The sequence below is a fragment of the Serpula lacrymans genome, assembly GCF_000218685.1.
Source record: "Serpula lacrymans var. lacrymans S7.9 unplaced genomic scaffold SERLAscaffold_3, whole genome shotgun sequence".
Classification (NCBI taxonomy): domain Eukaryota; kingdom Fungi; phylum Basidiomycota; class Agaricomycetes; order Boletales; family Serpulaceae; genus Serpula; species Serpula lacrymans.
Window position 1 is genome coordinate 1,870,996 of NW_006763292.1, and position 18,666 is coordinate 1,889,661.

Sequence of the window (18,666 nt, forward strand, 5' to 3'; positions counted from 1 at the left end):
CACTCCTAGAGGATATTTGACCAGTTCAGAGTGCCACACCTACCCGCCCTCCAACCTGAAATCACTCCCCACTAGGATGTTGTAGCCTCTCCCTATAGCTAACATTTGCGCACATTAGGCCGTCGCATACCTCAGATACGTGAAGATCGCCCACCCAGGGCTTAAGCCTAGATGCCCAGAAAGAATTATGGGAGTGTTACACCCACGGAGCAGGCATTCTATTTATTTTCGGGCCAACCCGCCACAGTGATTATGGTCCAAACCCTAGTGCCTTTACAAAAGCACAACCCATCCTCTCCATGGTTCTAATCAATTCCATCCTTACCACAAAAGGCTATTAGTCTGGGACCGGGTTTATCCGGTTTTGTCACTAGCATCTGTTGACCTCAAGCTCATTGTACCTCTTACTCCCTGCAAGTGCAGTTGGAGACGGGTATCATTTTTGTTATAGTTTAATGTTGCCTTACAGTCATGTGACTTAAGGTCACGTGATGAGATAAGATAAATAAAATAAAATAGATCAAGTGATTAGATTATGGAGAGATGAGATGTTCAATCTGAGAGTTATTGATGCATGTTGGATAGTATTGTGACAATAAGACTGAGAAACATTCTCTATTAGTCTTCTCATAGCCTCACAGGTTATGAGCCCTGCCAGCTCACTTGACATGTCTTCTACAGCTTTGACATTCACTATACCCAAACTGGCCAAGGATAGCTCCAATTGGTTTACGTACAAGTCTTGTATAGCTATGGCTATTGGTGCCCAAGGTCTAACCAGACACTTGTCTGAAACTGCATGAAATCCAGATCCTCTTGAGCACACTAGGGATTCTAATGGCATAGCTACAAAAACTGATGGCACTACCCTTAAAGAAGAAGACATAGGAACCTATGAAACTAAGCTTGATGAGTACACTCAGAAAGAATGTCTTGTCATCCAGCAATTATTTTCTGCTGCTCACAATAAAACTCTCATCCAAATCCAGGCCAAGAGTTTGGCAGCTACAATATGGCTTACCATTTGCCACATGCATAAAGGCAAAATGGAGATGATGCAGATTGACATCAGGCGCCACTCACAAAATATGAAATGCACTGAATCTACAAATGTCCAAAGTCATATAGGAGACATGCTAAAGATCCAAGTGCAATTAGCAGGTATGGGGGCAACAGTCAAAGAGAAGGACTTCTCTGCTATGATGTTATTTTCCCTCCCAGATTCCTCATCAATTCTAGCCACCACTTGTATATCCAAAAACTAGCTTTCAGCGATAGATATAATTGCTCATATAACCAAAGAAGCAAACACTTGAGCAATCTCTGCTCAAGCCAAGTCCAAAACAGCTATGATGGCCAAATCCAGTTGGAAGACTTGTAAGGCCAAAAGAAACAAACAGTACAAATGCACCAATCCTAAATGTCCCGTCAAAGTTGGTGACACTATCAAAAGGTGCTTTACACCTGGTGGAGGCCGAGAAGGTCAAGGCCCTAAAAACAAGGCTAATCCTAGGGACAATCAAGCAAATCCTCCTCAGATAGCACAGGGAGCAAATACTGTAGCCACTGCAAATATAGCTACAATTGCTCCCAAATATGAGAATGATGAGATATATGCCTTTACTGTCAGTTCACAGGTTACAACTTTGGCAAAAAAAGCTGAAACTCACATATGTGATCATGAAGCCATCATTGACTGCAGTGCAACAGACCACTTCTGTCCTGATTGCCACAGATTCCAATCATATACACCAATCAATCCTATACCTATTAACACAGCAAATGGCAATATCATGTATGCCTGTGGCAAGGGCAATGTCACTGTTAATCTACCAAATGAAAAAAAGTGCTCTTGTGTCATATTAAAATACACACTACACTGCCCTACAATGGCCTCAACATTCATATCTGCTAGTCACATGGACAAGGCAGGATATACTGTTCACATAGGCGGAGGCATATGCGAGATATGCTTGTCCCCACCTGGCTGCCAAACAATAGCTCAAATCCCAGAAACAAAGGGCCTGTATCACATATCAAACATCAGTAAAAATTACAAAAAAGGAGAATACCTTGCCAGCACAGTGACCATTAATAATCTGCACCGGCAAATGGGCCATATAGCCCATAAATCACTCAAGCACCTCGTTGATTCAAATCCATTGTCCTGGATAGTTCCAAGGCCATATCTTTCTGTGAAACATGTGTCCAAGCAAAGGCCATCAGGAAACCTTTCCCAAAAACTAGCCACACACGCTAAACATTATACAGAAAGAATCCATTTGGATCTCTGGGGTCCAGCTATTGTTCAGAACTTGAAAGGAAAGCGATATATGTCAACTTTCACAGACAACTTTAGCCAAGAAACTCACACGCATTTACTTGCAAAAAAAGACAAGGTTCTACAGATGTATGAAAATTTTCAAGCCTGGCTCAATACGCAAAAGGATCACAGTAAAATAAAGATCCTGAGGTCTGATCGTGGAGGTGAATACACAAGCCTCAATTTTGAAGTGCACCTGCAAAAACAAGGCACTGTCAGGGAATTAATGACCCATGACTCACCCCAGCAGAATGGCATATCAGAATGCCTCAACTGCACACTCATTGAATGTGCTTGTGCAATGTTATTTGGTGCAAATATGCCTAAATCCCTGTGGAGTGAAGCTATTATGCATGCCATCTGGATCATAAACTGAGCCCTACCAAGGCACTACAAGGCAAAACACCGTACAAAATAGTTCACAGCCCCATACTGAATTTATCTGATATTCTTGAGTTTGGATGCACAGCATATATCAAAACCATTAACGCAGGCAAACTAGACCCACATGTAAAGGCTGGTAAATGGATTGGATTTGATGATGAGTCAAAAGGGCACAGAATATACTGTCCAGAATAACGTACCACAAGCATCAAACACAATATTATTTTTAACCACAAGAATGTCTTACCCCATCCCAAACTGCCAAAAACAACAATGGCCGTATATTTGAAGAACTGATGGTTGACTCTATGAAAAAGCTGGTCGGATCAGCAAATCACAAAAACAAAACTGTCAACAACTTACCAGCAGCCATTTGCTCATACTCGCCTCTAAACAACCTTTAGCCTCATCCAATCTAACCAAACACCATCAATCCCAATCCTGTCGCCCAGCCACATCTAAACAACCTTCAGCCTCCTCCTCCAGGTCTCCTTGACCCTCCTCAACCTCTAGAACCCAATCCTGTACCTGCAGAATGACTGAGAGGAGGAGAACCAAAGCCTGCAGGCTTCTACAAGGCACTGCATGAAGGCCGCAACACAGCCGCATCTGCCATCAAGGAGTCAGCTGACTCAGGGAACAAAAATAACAGCAATAGTGCTTACCTTGGCACTTGGAGTGCAGCTATGGTTGCAAATGCTGGAACCGCTAGCGACAATCTGACGATGACCGAGGCGCTAAAGGTACCATATAGAGAAAATTGGCTAAAGGCCATAGAGGAAGAGTTAAAACAAATAGAAAAACTGCGCACCTGGGACATTGTCAAACCCCCACTGCATGCAAACACAATACGCTGCCACTATGTCCCTCGGATCAAATGCAGACCAAACATTGAGATCCTAAAATTCAAGATTTGCTTAGTAGTGAACGGCAGTACACAAATATATGGTGTAGACTATAACAAGATATATTCAGCAGTGTCTCACATGACCACCAACCAACTCATTCTCACGCACGCAGCAGCAAACAACTGGGAAACTCACCAGTTAGACATTAAGGATACATACCTTAATGCAATGCTAGACGAGGACATATACATATATCCTCCACCAAACTACCTGAAACCTGAGCAGCAAGGACTTGTATGCAAGCTAAACAAAGGTTTCTATGGTCTGAAATAATCAGGAAAACAGTGGTATGCAAGACTCACTAAGACGTTTACCACCCTGGGATTCTCAAAGTCACAACACGACCATGCTCTCTTCATCAAATATAGCAACACCAACAGCCTAGTAGTTGCAGTGTCAGTCAACAACATGTTAATTGCTGGTGATACTACAGAGGCCATTAGTGAATTTAAAGAAGGAATTAAGAGAGAATATGAAATCACTGATCTTGGTTAGGTCAACTAGCTACTCAGCATTCACATCCTTCAAGACCAAAAAACCCGCACTATATCTCTAGGTCAACAAGTGTATATTAAAACCATATTAAAAAGGTTCAACCTAGAAGACTGCAAACCGGTATCAATTCCAGTCAAGCCAGGCCTGCTGTTTGATGACACACAATCACCATCAGCTGAAGCCAAAGTCATAGAAATGCAAAACATACCTTATAGAGAGACAATAGGGTCCCTAATATACCTTGCTACTAGCACTCGACCAGATATTGCATTTGCAATATCTTCACTCTCTTGTTTCCTATAAAGTCCTGGTTAAACACACTGGGAGGCAGCAAAATGAGTCCTACAATACCTGAAAGCCACCAAAGAGTTTCAATTGGTCATAGGTCAAACCAATGAAGGCTTGGTTGGATTTCTGGACGCAGACTTTGCCTCACAAATGTGAGGCAACGACAAACTATAACAAAAACAAAACCTGTCTCCTTCTGCACTTGCAGGGAGTAAGAGGTTTGATGAGTCTTGAGATCGACAGATGCTAGTGAATATAGCAAGTAGAGGATATGAGAGGAGACTCAGAGGTTTCTGATGAGAGGTAAGATGGATAATTCAAGTAATAGAAAACTAAAGAGCTATACATGAGATGTGTAGGATTTATATAGCTAATTATCCATTCCTTAGACCAAAAGGAGAATAAATGAAAAGTGGTCTGAGGAATAAATCGTCCAATGAGAAAAAGGGGCAACTATTGTACGGCTTTGAATGATTAATCAGCAGGTGAGAGAGTTGTACTAATAATAGGTGTTTGTCATGCGTGTTCAGGAACCGTATCCTCACGATGAGGTATGATCCTGACTAAAGTGTTTATTAGTATATCCAGGCCTTGATGGGGCTTGGAGCTGGTTGGCGAGATGCCTACTACCAGCCCCTACCCATTGTGCTGGCTGGCTGGGAGTGATACCCAGTCTCTGATCTGCGATATAAAGTGGTAGCGATGATTGAGAAAGCCTGTGAAGGCTATGAGAAGTAGAATAGCAAATGATACCTCTAGCCCTAGAGTCAGAGGTGTAACAGGGAAAGTATTTGAAAACCAAGACATGGAGAAAATAATAAATGGTCCTTACAACATTCCCACAGACATTCTATATCAGGATATGTTTTTAGGATCAATGGTGGAGCTGTCTCCTGGAATAGTAAGACACAGCCCATTGTAACACTATCAACCACAGAGGCCAAATATGTGGCTATCACACACACAGCCAAAAGCCATCTGGCTCAAAAACATTTGGGCCAAAATCACAAACAAACCACTCACTGGACCAATTCCCCTTTATGGCGACAATCATAGTGCAATCAACTCACCAAAAATAATATCTATCATTCTCGCACCAAACACATTGACATTCACTACCATTTCATCAGACAATCTACTGAACAGAATCTGATCCAAATCTTATTTTGTCCCACAAACAAAATGCCTGCCGATGCACTCACAAAGCCACTGGCTAAACCCAAACTACAACACTTCAATAAATTAATGGGAGTTGATTTGGTTTGAGGGGGTGTGTTGGCATATTTCATTCATAGCATATTAACATTCTATGTTCTATTTCTTCATCATCTATATACTATCCTTTATTCTCTGATTGACCACTTTTCCATCACATTACATAAGCTCAATGTTACGATACACAAATTTTTGGACCTTCAATTTTCATTCTCCTCTTTAACCTTCTTTCCTTTTTGTTCAAACTCCACCTTCTCGCGCTGCACTGCTTTTATTTTATTTTTAGATACAAGTTTCTCACACAGTGGGGCTGGTCACATGGGCTGTGCCTCATGACATCATCAGCCACTGCCTCCATGAACTGTACAGTACACATGTACAAACAAACTGCAGTAGTATATATACCCCAATAAATCAAGGAAACTCCTCAGCAAGTCCTTCTGTTGTTTACCCACAACAAACTTGGTCCTATCTAAAGGGTAACCACTCCCCTCAGTTCTTTATAGCTTTGTCTGAGTTGTGCGCCAGAGTATACATACTCTTGGTTGTTACAAAACCTGGTCTCTGCTAAAGCAGCCATTGTTCTCCATGGAGTCGCCATTGTACTCCTAGGAATTACAATGCAACAGGGATCTGAAGGCAAATTATCAGGTTGAAGTCAGTCAATGGAAGGAAGAGTGTGAGAATGCAAAAGCAGAAACGCGCTGGCCTGCATGGAAAAAGCCAGTCTGTGGCAAGCTCGAGACACTATTACCTAAACCTACAGCAATAGATGCTGACCTGGATGCTGATGAGCATGAAAACGGCACAGAGGACGAGGAGTAGTACCATACTGATAACCGCTTAGATATTCAGTGATGATTGAGTCTTTTAGATTTACTATATTTGGTGCTGACTCAAATGCCCAGAAACCTGATTCCGTGGTGCCAACCTAGATTCTTGAATTATGCATGTAGTTTCTGAATGATGATTATAATATATTCATATAAATATCTATACAGGTATCTCAGATAGAAAGTGTAGCTTATTGAATGAATATTGCAAGGGAGTCAGGCCTGGAATGCGCAAGTATCTACACAAAACCTAACCCTACGCACGGTGTAGCTGCCGCTTTACTTACCAATTCTCTACTTGAACCAAATGACGCTCCCTCCAATCCTCTTCCACTATTTCCAAACACCCCTCCCCTACGCACGCACCCTCGCCCTCCAAGAAAAACTCCATGCACTGCAGCTCTCCACCCGCCGCACCTCTCCAGGCTCACATCCCGACCTTCTCCTCCTACTCCAGCATCGACCTGTGTATACCTTCGGGAGACGTCAGTCCCAGCCTTCCATAGGCACAGAGGAGGACGAGAACGACCGCGAACACGCAAGGCTCAAGGCTCTTGGCGCTGACTCGGTTTGCACAGCGCGTGGCGGACTCGTGACGTATCACGGCCCAGGTCAACTCGTTGGCTACCCTCTCTTCGACCTCTCCCGCCCATCTCCATCCCATCCTACGCCAATCCCTATCCGCACCTACATTTCACTCCTCATCCGCACCATCACCCACCACCTCCAACACACACACTCGCTCGTCACTGCCCCATGCGCACATACTGGCGTCTTCCTCGACGAACACACCAAGGTCGCGAGCGTGGGCGTGCAGGTGAGGCACAGGCTCACTACCCATGGGTTCTCGTTGAATGTGACGAAGGAGCCGATAGAGTGGTTTGACAGAGTCGTCGCGTGTGGGCTGGAGGGTGTCAGGGCAGGGTGTATAGAAGAAGCGGTGCAGCGCATTAGTGCTGGTATAGAGGGAGCCCAAAGTAAGCCCAGCCAACTCACAGTCCCCTCAATAATTCCTTCCCTCGTATCTACCTTCGGAAACGTGTTTAACCGTGAAATGCGCGCGCTCGACATGGATACGGAGGGAGAGGTGCAGGATGCGGTACGCGAGCTTGAGAAGGATGCAAAGATGGCTGGGGACTGGTTGCGTGCGCCCCTTGAAGTGGGCGATTTGAGATCTGAGCCATCGTAGTGGGGAGTGGTAGATGGTTTGAAAGCTCCAGCGTGCAGATGGCCGTGGTTTACATTGCTTGGAGTTGGAAGTGGGGTGAGACCAGTGAGGTGTTACACCCAGCGCATATTTCTAGATTTACCAATCCTAATATTACCCACAACTCAGTACTCAGTTTGCAGTTCTCTAACCTGAAACAATACTCTACTGGTTTTGCCTGAATCAATATTCGATTCTGGTACCTTCAGCAAATACACGGTGATGCAGCGACGTCCTTTTGTGTCCTTGCCGTCAGTAAGAAACAGGGCAGGACGCAAATCAGGAAATGTCTGAAAGCAAATGGCAAACTTGCAATAGCGACCCAGAATCACAATTCCAACACAACTTCTATTTTTCTATGTATGCCGTGCTATCTGCACTTCGATGCGTTTAGAGCCGTCATGCACGAGACTTGAATAAGTTTGAGTGAGATGAGATGACACAATTGGCACTCGAGTCAGCCTAGAACGAGAACTGACGAGGGATGCTCGACACATGAGTCCTACTAACGCAGCTTCACCACACGCCAAATTTTTTTCAGCAAATGACTTGGACATTGCCTATTACCACGGATCGCTATTACGCATGGAAAGATACCACACACCAAATCAGACAGTCCTCCTTCTCGTCCCACTCACCAATTAAGCCGTCAACTTCGCATGCTCTAACAGCTCCTCCCACTTAAACTCCTCCGGTCGTTCATGAAATGTCTTCAGCAGCCGCTCTGCGGTACTCGTGCTTTTCCCGCTCTCCCACAAATAAAACTTCTGCAGCTCCATCACGAGGAGCTGCGCGTCGTTTTGCGTCAGCATGAACCTCCCTCCCTCGTCACCTTTTCCTTCAACAGCAGCGCCTCCACCTCCAGGAGAAGCAGTGATCTCTCCCCTCAACAACACATTCCCATGGCTCCTCGCGAGATCAGGATAGAATGTGAGTGCGAGGAAGGGCGTCGCAAACGATGCGCGGAGCTTGTATTCCTGGAGAGGTGTGAAGAGGACGGTGGATGTCGGAGGGAGGGGGGTGCCATCTGCGTTGGGGTTGACACCTATTGGAAGCGGTGAGGCCACAAACGGGTCCGACGGAGTAGCAGACGGTATGGGAGGAGAGCCATGGAACGCCCACTGTAAGAAATAAAACTCGTACGCCTCCTCCTTCCCTCCTTCTCCTCCCAAGCGCGGCACTGGAACAATAAACGACCCATACTTCCTCGCCGTACCTATCATGTTCTCATACAGCCCCACCGGCACAGAGGCGCATACGTACCCGCGACCTGTACCGCCTGAGCGAGACGCGTGATAGGCTGTCCAAAGGGCTGAGAGTTGAGCTGGGGTTGTCGGGGATTGGGGAGAGAGGATGAGGGGGATATTGAGTAAGGAAGAGAGAGGCTGGGTGGGTTGTAGTGGAGATGTGTGAGTTCAAGTAGTGAGCGAGTTGGAAATGAGTAAAGAAAATGAAAATGGGCGACGTTACCTGACGGGTGGAGCTGTCTTTACGGACATTAGAAGGAGTAGAATGCGCAGTAGAAGTAGAATGAGCAAGTTTGGGTGAAGACGGTGCTGGAGAAGGTGTTGTTTTTTGTGACTCCCATTCGCGTTTTCGTCTGTTTGTTCCTCGGCTTTTGCTTTCGCTTTCAGGTCTGCGAGACTTTGACCAGCCCTGTTGATTGAGTGAGAAGTTTATACGTCAAGAATGTGTGATGAAATGGGCGTAGAGAAAAGACTCACTGGCGTGCTTTGTGGTTTAGCTTGTGTGCATACTTGGACTCGAATGTGTTGGCGACATGAGAGAAGTAACGCGTGGTGGAAGCTAGTCTAGTTGAGCGCACAAGGCGATACATGGCGTGTCTGCAATAAGCATTAGCATGATGACCATCGTACTAGAGAGTGACTGGACTTGCGGTAACTCGATCGTGGTGAAAAGAGACACGACCGAAATGGGACATCGGTTTGGCCATTACATTACTTCGTCGTACTCAAACACAACATTATGGTCCACCGCGCAGACACGAAGGAACATGCATCAGTCACGTATTCGAATCATTCAAATGAACACCGTTAATTCTAATACCGTTCCCACTTAACCGTCGCGTACACTCCAAATGTCTACCCTTCCCTAGCCAATCGCTCAGCTCCAAGTTCAGTCCACCAAACGTCCCGCTCAGGCGATATAGGGCGCAGTCATGTGTGCACTTAATATATCTGTGCTGCTGTAGAAATTTTGTCAAACAAATATGGAGGTATGGTCATTTTGGTGGTGCTTTGGAGGGGAGGGAGAGTGCAGGACGCTAGTTTCTAACAGTAAGTGTACCGCTCACACTCACACTCACACTCACACCTCACGCTATCTCCCGTTAAACGTGACCCGTTTCCCCTCCTCTTATTACTCCTCTGGACTTCACTTGCCAACTAGATGATGCCGGATCGAAGAGTAATGAAACATCTCTGCACCACCCGCCATCACTCCCATAGCCCTTCTTTGTCTCGCGAGGTACATGCACTTCCCGTCCTGCTCAAGGTGCTAGCTCATTTTCATCATATTATGTCGCATGTCGAGCCAGGTTTACCACATTAATCGCACGAACCGACCATCACTTGCTTGTTTCCCCCCGCACCATCGCTGTGCGTTTTCGAAATTTATATTTCGTTGGCAAACATCCACCATTGCAGCGCACTATCGCTCCCATGTTCTGATCTCAGCCCCCTCTTTCAATAGTATAAGTGCTCAATGCTACTTCTCGACATGGACGCTATCGCCATCGCGCTGGTCCTCAACCTTTTGCCCCTATGCGTTCGATTTAATGGCGCCACCGGTCTGCAAGTATTTATATACCCATGAGCGCTAGGATACAACTACTGTTATTTGCAAGTCACGAAGTGGCCCAACGTGGGTGCACTTCAGCGCCTGTTGCCTGCAGGGTACACCATGGGCGAGACATCAAACGCACACTTCCTCTCTCCCACCTACCTCCTACATCCATTTCCACACTGTATACCGGCACCCTCAACACCAACCAAATCGCAATGACTGAAACTATCTTGAATCAAGGATCTGGCTCAGGACCTGGATTCTTCAATAGGGCTCAAAATACCAACGCAAGCGGAAGCCATTTTGTCGAGGTTGGCACCGTCATCGGTGGTCATTTGCACATCAACAATGTCAACAATCGGTTTCCTGCAGCTCCCACTGTGCAGTACAAAGACCTGGACACTTTGCCTTCATTCAACGGTGCACCTGATCTCTTATCTACGCACTTCACTGGCCGAGACAAGGAGTTAGACGTTTTTGAGAGCGTTCTTCTCCAGTAGCGAGGGCACCCAACCTACTCGATGTACCGTCTACAGGATGCCTGGACTGGGAAAGACACAGTTTGCCTTGATGTTCGCCACCATGGAGTATGCCAGCAAACATTTTTCCAATGTGTTTTGGATTTCGGGCATTACAACCGATAAGCTTCAGGCTGGATTCGAAAAAGTCTGGGCTTGTTAGCCACCCCCACGTTGGTGACACAAAGATGGAAGATAAGCTTGTAGCTGTACGCCATTGGTTCGAGGCGTCTGGGTCTATCTCGTGGCTTATCGTATTCGACAACGTAGGACAATACTCTTGATCTCTCTCGGGAATTTACTCCCCGGGAGAATACACATGGGAGAATTTTATATACTACTCGCACGCAGGATATTGCCAAAGCCGTGACTAGCTGTGCGGGTCATCGTCACCCTATCATCGAGCTTGACGTGCTTGATGTACGAGATGCAGCCAAACTGTTCCTGCGTGATGCGGAGATTGATACGGACAATGATGGTGCTGCCTCAGCTGTGGGGAGCGCAGAGCAGCTAGTGAACTGTATCGGACGGCTGCCTCTGGCAATAGCTCAAGCAGCGTCATTCAAAAGGAGCTCACCACAAAACGTAGAGCAAGTGCTAACACTACATCGCAATGCCACTCACAAGGCCGAGGTAGGTAGTTAACATCTGGTCATTTTTGCCTACTAATGTTTACGGTGAGCAGATCATCAAATGCAACTGGGTTTATTATACGAGCAAAAGTCAGTTGGGTAAAAAGTAACTATGCAGTTTACTGATGACTGGTAATGGCCCAGTACTTGATTTGGGGAGTTCTCCCCTCCTTAGTACTACTTAATACACTCGTGTTTGTTGCTCCAAGCCAAATGAACAGTTTATAAGATGACACAAGTCGGTTCCAGTAAAAGACCGTACAGTCGAAGACGCGGCCGAAAGGAACCGACGGGAGAAGGGCGAGGCACGACGATCGATCGAGATGTTGATGAGCGATATGAAGGAGATCTGGAGATCTGCACGGTGTGTCTCGTCAGCCACCGGCCATCGACGAACCTGAGCTTGGAGAGACCAAAGGCAGCTAGGGGAGAGGCAGTGGGTGGAGCGAGAGGAGGTAGCTGACAGCTGCAGAAAGGGAGGAGCAAAAGGAGGAAGGGAGGAAAGGGCGACCCTGCGTGCGTGTGGGCTGTTGATGGAGATGTTTAGTAAGCGGAGGGTTTGTTATCGACCAATGAAAAACGATATGTTTATCAGAGAGAGAGGGAGACGGGTTGAAAAGTGAGCAAGAGGAAGTGACACTTGCAAGACACAATGCACCCAATGCTCGAGAAACGTACGTCCTGTTGCTGAGAATGCGGATGTGTGCTGACAGTGTGGCAGGACTGGCAGAGTGTGTATCGCACCTATCTCTCCCTATCTCTCTCACACCCTCTCTAGATATGACCGTGGTGATCTCTCCTTTATCATTGTCGCTGGTGCGATGGTGTCCTTCATGATCCCAGGCCTAGGTCTCTCTCTTATCTCTTATCTTTCTCCCTTCTTTGCTCACTTTTCTCCCAGCCTTTCTCTATTCTGGTCTCGCACGCCGCAAATCAGCGCTGTCGCTCATCTGGGCTGTTTCCGCATCAAACGCAGTCTGTATCTTCCAGTGGTATTTCTGGGGCTACTCCCTCGCCTTTTCTCCCTCCGCAACAAACGGATTCATCGGGAACCTCGCAAACTTTGGTCTCATCGGTGTCCTCGACAATCCCTCACCCGGCTCTCCCCTAATTCCAGATCTGCTCTATGCCTTCTACCAGATGGAGTTTGCCTGCGTCACCGTGGGCATCCTCATGGGCGGTCTCGCTGAGCGAGGTCGTGTCTTCCCCGCCATGATTTTCACTTTTATATGGATGACCCTCGTCTACTGTCCCCTCGCCTGCTGGGCTTGGAACGTAAATGGCTGGGGCTTCAAATGGGGTGTCCTCGACTACGCAGGTCCGTCAATTTCCTATTATTTACCCGTTCCTCCTAACCTCCCTCACTAGGCGGCGGTCCCGTCGAAATAGGCAGCGGCATCGCAGGCCTCGCCTACTCCTGGGTCCTCGGCCCACGACACCAGAAAGAACTCCTCAACTTCCGTCCCCACAACGTCTCCCTCGTCAACCTCGGCACCTTCATCCTCTGGTTCGGCTGGCTAGGCTTCAACGGCGGCTCCGCTTTCGGTGCAAACCTCCGCGCCGTCATGGCCATCTGGAACTCCATGTTAGCCGCTGCGTGCGGGGGCGTCGTTTGGTGTTTGCTCGATTATAGGATCGAGAGGAAGTGGAGCATGGTTGGCTTTTGTTCGGGCACGATTGCGGGGTTGGTAGCCGCTACCCCTGCCTCGGGGTACATCCACCCCTGGGCAGCCGTCATCATGGGCATCGTCACAGGCGCAGTCACTAACTACGCTACAAAACGTTCGTTCCCGCCCGTCCATTAAAATATTACAACCATTTCTTAACCCAAAATTAATCCCCTAGTGAAATTCCTGTTCAGGATCGACGACGCCCTCGATCTCTTCGCCGAACACGCCGTCGGCGGCATCATCGGTCTCCTCGCCAACGCCCTCTTCGCCTCCTCTTCCATCATCGCCCTCGACGGCGTCAACCTCTCCACCCCCGGCGGCTGGGTCGACGGAAACTACCGCCAGTTCTACATCCAGCTCGCCTACGTCTGCGCCACCTGCGCCTACGCCTTTGTCGTCACCGCCCTCCTCGCCAAGGCGCTCGATTCTGTGCCGGGGATGAAGCTGAGGACGACGGAGGAGGGAGAGGCGGTGGGGGTTGATGAGGTTGAGGTCAGTGTCGCGTTTAGATGGTGATGCTTTTGTTTTAACTCACCGTCTTACTCCCCTCTAGATCGGCGAATTCGCAAACGACTACATCGAAGTCCGCCGCGACTTCTCAGACTGGACACCCCTCGGCCTCGGCCCCTCCCACCGCTCCCAACCCGACCCCCCCCCCCACCCCCCACCTCCACCGCCTCCTCCACCGCCACGACCGCCACGACCACGACCGACCCACTCAGCGCCATAGGCGGCGTCCGACACCACCTCCCCGACCGATCCGCACACGGGCACGACAGCCACGGACACGAGGGCAGCCTCGGTACGATCTCGGAGAAAGACGCGGGTGAGCTGGCGGTGACGGAGGTGCGTGGGGATCGGTAGCGCGAGAGAACGAAGACGAGTCTCTTTTTTTTTTTTTTTTCTCGTTTCGTTGGCAATGAGTCTTGCGGTGAGATTGGGACGCGACGTGTAGTTGTGGGGAGTGTGCGTCGAGAGGGGGATGAAGCGGTAAGAGGGGGGACGGAGAGAGGAGAGAGGGGGGAAAGATCCGGTCAAGGGCTCTGCACAGAGCCCAAAAAGGATACACATATTGCCACCCCCCTCCCCCAACAGCATACATCAGCAACCACAGTCACCTCCCACGACGGCAGAGGGAGGGGAGGGGGGGAGAACAAACCGGCACCTACCACCAGGAAATATCAATATCTCCACACCACAACCAATCGTCATAGTCGTTTCTTCCGTATTTAAATTACCACCGCCAAAGTATCCAAGTATCTGTCACCTACGACTGTCGATATCTACCAACTACAACTACCAACAACCTACCAAACCACCATCTACCAACTACCAAACCACCACCAACGACTACTACCACAATTTTCTCGATCACATCCTGTACCTAAATCACCTATTTAATAATTCACCTTGCATTGTTTCCTTGTCCCATTTTTTCAATGTTTAACATATTTACACTCGAGCTCTGCCTCCGTCTCTCCGTCTCTGCGTCTTTCTCTTTTTACTCCTGGTCTCTTTCTCCCTTTCTGTTCTTTGTTCTTCGGATATCAAGTATATCTCTTTCCGTCGCTGTCTATTATTTCCGGCTGGATCACCGCGCTAGATTCTGGTTATATTACTACACTATACAAGTTACAAAGTTTCACAAGCGTCAGAAGTGTCGAAACGTGCTACCTCGGCTCCTCGTCTACGCGTAGAGTTCTGTACATACAACCGTTCGTTGACCGTCTCTCCAAACTGATTCGAATAACAAATGAATAACAAAATTCCATAACAAACTCCATGAACGCTCGATGATATATAATCCTAATCTTAATGCCAATCCACTCCACTCGCATCGTCACCCGCCAAGCACCACCACCCACCAACACCAACACCAACATTAACAATCCCACCCCAGCACAAACTCCTCACCCCCCTTCTCATCCCCTCCCTTACCCCTCGCCCCAGCGCCCTCCTTACTCGCACCAGCGCCGTACGCCTCCTCCGAACCTACGCTCGAGAGCAAAGACCCGCAGATCCCAGAACCGAACTCTTCGTGCAAAAGGAGGTCGACGACGTTGCGCGAGGCGATGGTTTCCGTTTCCATCGTTGAGATGAACCTGCGAATGCGAATGTGCGTTGGCGAAGGCGGAGCGTGTATTTTGGTTTCGGTTTCGTAGGCAAGGCGAGCAAAGGGTTTTGTTTTGTTAGGGGGACAAAGGAAGGTGGGCGGGAAAAGGAAAGGGTGAAGTGAGTACACGAGGACGGCGGATGAGTATTTAGATGAGACTTACGGCTCGAATGAATTCACGTAATACAGTCCCTGGTCTAGCTTCACAGGGGGAAACACGCTCGCAGGTGGCAATTTCGGATAAGCATCCCACTATCCCATATCCATCAGTCACCCCCGCTGAACAAGGTAGAAAGAAAACACCAGCAACCCACCTCCTTCCTATACACCCACCCAACATGCCCAAATATCCTCTCCAACCACTCATCAGAAACAGTCTCCTTCGAGAATATCTTCACCACATACTCCTTCACCTCCTCTTCCTCCACCGCTTCCTCGCCTTCGCCCTCTGCAGCCCTCGTGCGGTTAATCACCCCATGATAACTCAATGAATTGAACTCAGGCTCCTTCCCTCCTTTCCTCACTCCCTCATACGTCGTCAGCACCGTCTGGGGCACCTCCTCCTTCTCCCCCAGCCCAAAATACTCCGCGCTAGCATGCGGAGAACGCGTCGCGAGGAGCGTCACGTGTAGATGGACGTATGGCTGCTCTGGTATGAGGTCTGCTAGGTCAGTGGGGAGCGTGATGTGCGAGAAGTGGAAGGGAGAGGCGAGGATGACGCCTTTGTAGGTTTTTGTGCTGCCAGAGGTGGTGACGACAGACCAAAGGGAGGATGAGGGTGCTTTGCGTTTGATTTCTTTCACCTACGAGTTTTGAAAAGTGGTTAAGAGGTTAGGAAGGTCGAGTTGTGACACGAAAATATGGAAAGGACGTACGGTGGTTCCGAGATGCAAGGTCGCGCCAGATCGCTCAATGAATTGCTCGAATATCTTATAGTTCCCCGTCGCGACGCCAGATGCGCCGGTGGCAGCCATAGACGCAGCGCCTTCCAACGCATGGATTTCGTCCACATTCTAAATCCCATCACTCGTCAGCATTCTACTTCATTCCACTCATCCAAAGAAGGTAAAAACGCGAATAAAGAGGGCCCACCTGTCCGTAGTTAACGCGTGTAGCGGCTTCCACCACCTCTCGCGAAAACTTGGGGGAGACGCCTTTGGAGTCGAGGTACTCCGCTGTGGTATGGTTCGCGAGGGCTGTCCACTCAAATCGGGCAGCGAGATCTGCGATATCATCCCATCTGGGAGACTCCGTCACGTAGAGTCTGCCAAATTGTTTTACCATGTTCTGCACGCTGAATAAAGAACTAAATCAGTATTTGACGCGCACATCATTGACTGCATGGTATGACTGCCTCAAAGTCAGAGTAATCGAAAAAATAAATACACCTCACAATGTACGTGTTTGTGTGGGGGCAGTGTAGCCGTATCTCCATAGCACCTTCAGGGTGCTCCACCAGCTTTTGAAAAAGCCGCCGCTTTTCATCTGCGTGTCAGATGTATGAGTGCGCATAGCGATGGATATAACAAATTTGGAATGGAGAAAGTAAAAGAGACGCGACTCACGACGACGATAAAGTTCTGTCCGTCCCATATGCCAGTATCAGAATCATCGTCCTCAAACTTAGCCAGTGTAAGATTGAACTCCTTGGATGCGCGCATGAGATTCTTGTTAGCCTCCACAAATATCGATGCCCCCAGTTCGACGGGGGGCAGGTTAGTATCGCCGTATGGGTATACAGTCGTGCTTCCTATAGCAATGGACACGGTCGTTCAGACATACAACAGGCGCACACGACCACCCAACCACTCACGTCCGCCTACATAATCACTCCTCTCATACACATCCACCTCAACATCGATCCCAAACCGCTCTCTCGCCTTACCTATCCAGAACGCAGCAGACGAACCTGCAGCGCCGGCGCCGACGATGGCTATCCTAGGTGGACCGCCATTATCCTGTTGTTCGTCGAGGATGGCCTGGCTTGATTTGAAGAAGGGAACGGAGAAAGAGAACTGGAAGGCGAGGGCTGAGCTGGAGAGGAGGCAGCATATAAGGAGGTGGGGTAGTGAGCGCATTTTGCGTGAGCGGGTACAGCGACGCGCCACTGCTACCTTCCTCACACAAAGGGCAAACGCGCGTAAACATGCTCTTGCCTCATCCCAGTCTCGAGGCTGCACAGCGTTGGGCACAGACATTTTTATACCACTGCGCTTTTGATATCATATGGAAAGGTAGAGGGTAACTGCATTCTTTCTATCTGTGAAGTATCATTGGAAAGGCTGAAAGGGGAAGTGAGCAACTGTGACAGTGAGTAATTAAGCAACGTTCTCTTTTGTGGCTTCCTAGATCAACCAAGGAAAGCCCAAGGCGAATGTGCCGTCAACAAAACATCGAAAATCGTGCTGTACGGCGAATAAGCGCATAATCAAGAACATAAAGACTTCCAGTGGTCGGATCCTAGTTAGAGTATTGGACGGAGGCGCACTTCCAGAGGGACACTGAAGAACACGTCCAACTCATAACAATGTCTTCGAGTCGGGTTGTCCGATCTTCAGCGCTTGAAGCACACGACTCGACCATTTGAGCACTACGTCCTCCTCTAATAAGCATTTAACCCAAGCATGCGAGTATTCAGCTTTTGTGGTATATATGCGTATATCAACGTCAAAAGTGGTAGCTATTTCCGTTTATTTCCGCTTATATTTCCACAAATATCTTTGCTAACGCATGCTGTATTAGACGCAGTAATAATCCCCGCAAGGATGTCAAGCTAGCAGTCTTCAGGTTTCCTTTGGACCCGGATCCTTCCGTCAGACTCGAAGTATGCGCTCTAGCGGAATTGTTCTCGGCCAGCTACGTGGCATTATGAATGTTACAACGTCCATTCTCAGGCTGCCATGGCTGCTAAAACACGGCCGGAAAATTCGGGATACTTGTTCCCTCACGTCAACACTCTCGTCGATATCTTATCTCCTCGTTTCACCGGCCGAGATCAAGAGCTAGAACAGCTAAGAGAATTCTCCGTACGACCCGACCAAGCGCCCTACTTACTCTAGATACAAACCCTTCTCCCACGCGTTCTGGAATTCGAGCACCACATCGGACGAGTTCTAGGCTGGTGGAATGTCCTGCAAAGTGGTTCATTATCAGCCGCTACTATCAAAGTGAAGGGGCTGGGGGTGTAGTGCACGTTTAGATTGGTGCCATATGCATTGCGCTCTATTTTGTTCACTGGCCATTGTGCAATATGACGAACAAGTAAGGTACTGGTT

The 18,666-nt window shown here is 48.2% G+C and overlaps 5 protein-coding genes across 5 annotated transcripts; 3 read left to right on the forward strand and 2 right to left on the reverse strand.

The window, feature by feature from the left end:
* Positions 1 to 6,753: 6,753 nt before the first annotated feature.
* SERLADRAFT_413374 (uncharacterized protein) lies at positions 6,754 to 7,863 on the forward strand (the record flags this gene model as incomplete). The annotated part of the gene is made up of 1 exon (XM_007314628.1): positions 6,754 to 7,863. One exon carries the CDS (start codon positions 6,754 to 6,756, stop codon positions 7,633 to 7,635), a length of 882 nt encoding a protein of 293 aa, XP_007314690.1.
* A 321-nt stretch (positions 7,864 to 8,184) lies between these two features.
* SERLADRAFT_359833 (uncharacterized protein) lies at positions 8,185 to 9,567 on the reverse strand (the record flags this gene model as incomplete). Its single annotated transcript, XM_007314629.1, has 4 exons — positions 8,185 to 9,040; positions 9,125 to 9,309; positions 9,378 to 9,497; positions 9,551 to 9,567. The coding sequence occupies 3 exons, from the start codon at positions 9,488 to 9,490 to the stop codon at positions 8,295 to 8,297; spliced, it is 1,044 nt and encodes a 347-aa protein (XP_007314691.1).
* A 705-nt stretch (positions 9,568 to 10,272) lies between these two features.
* SERLADRAFT_380216 (uncharacterized protein) lies at positions 10,273 to 11,037 on the forward strand (the record flags this gene model as incomplete). Its single annotated transcript, XM_007314630.1, has 2 exons — positions 10,273 to 10,903; positions 10,977 to 11,037. Coding segments are annotated over 2 exons (472 nt in total), but the record flags the coding sequence as incomplete, so codon positions are not given.
* Positions 11,038 to 11,931: 894 nt separating this feature from the next.
* SERLADRAFT_366203 (uncharacterized protein) lies at positions 11,932 to 14,511 on the forward strand (the record flags this gene model as incomplete). Its single annotated transcript, XM_007314631.1, has 7 exons — positions 11,932 to 11,972; positions 12,387 to 12,457; positions 12,510 to 12,926; positions 12,977 to 13,390; positions 13,454 to 13,770; positions 13,832 to 13,901; positions 14,330 to 14,511. 7 exons carry the CDS (start codon positions 11,932 to 11,934, stop codon positions 14,509 to 14,511), a joined length of 1,512 nt encoding a protein of 503 aa, XP_007314693.1.
* Positions 14,417 to 17,469, reverse strand: SERLADRAFT_445942 (uncharacterized protein; the record flags this gene model as incomplete). Its single annotated transcript, XM_007314632.1, has 8 exons — positions 14,417 to 15,380; positions 15,555 to 15,643; positions 15,706 to 16,194; positions 16,267 to 16,404; positions 16,484 to 16,685; positions 16,785 to 16,876; positions 16,957 to 17,141; positions 17,205 to 17,469. 8 exons carry the CDS (start codon positions 17,467 to 17,469, stop codon positions 15,161 to 15,163), a joined length of 1,680 nt encoding a protein of 559 aa, XP_007314694.1.
* Between the last annotated feature and the right edge of the window lie 1,197 nt (positions 17,470 to 18,666).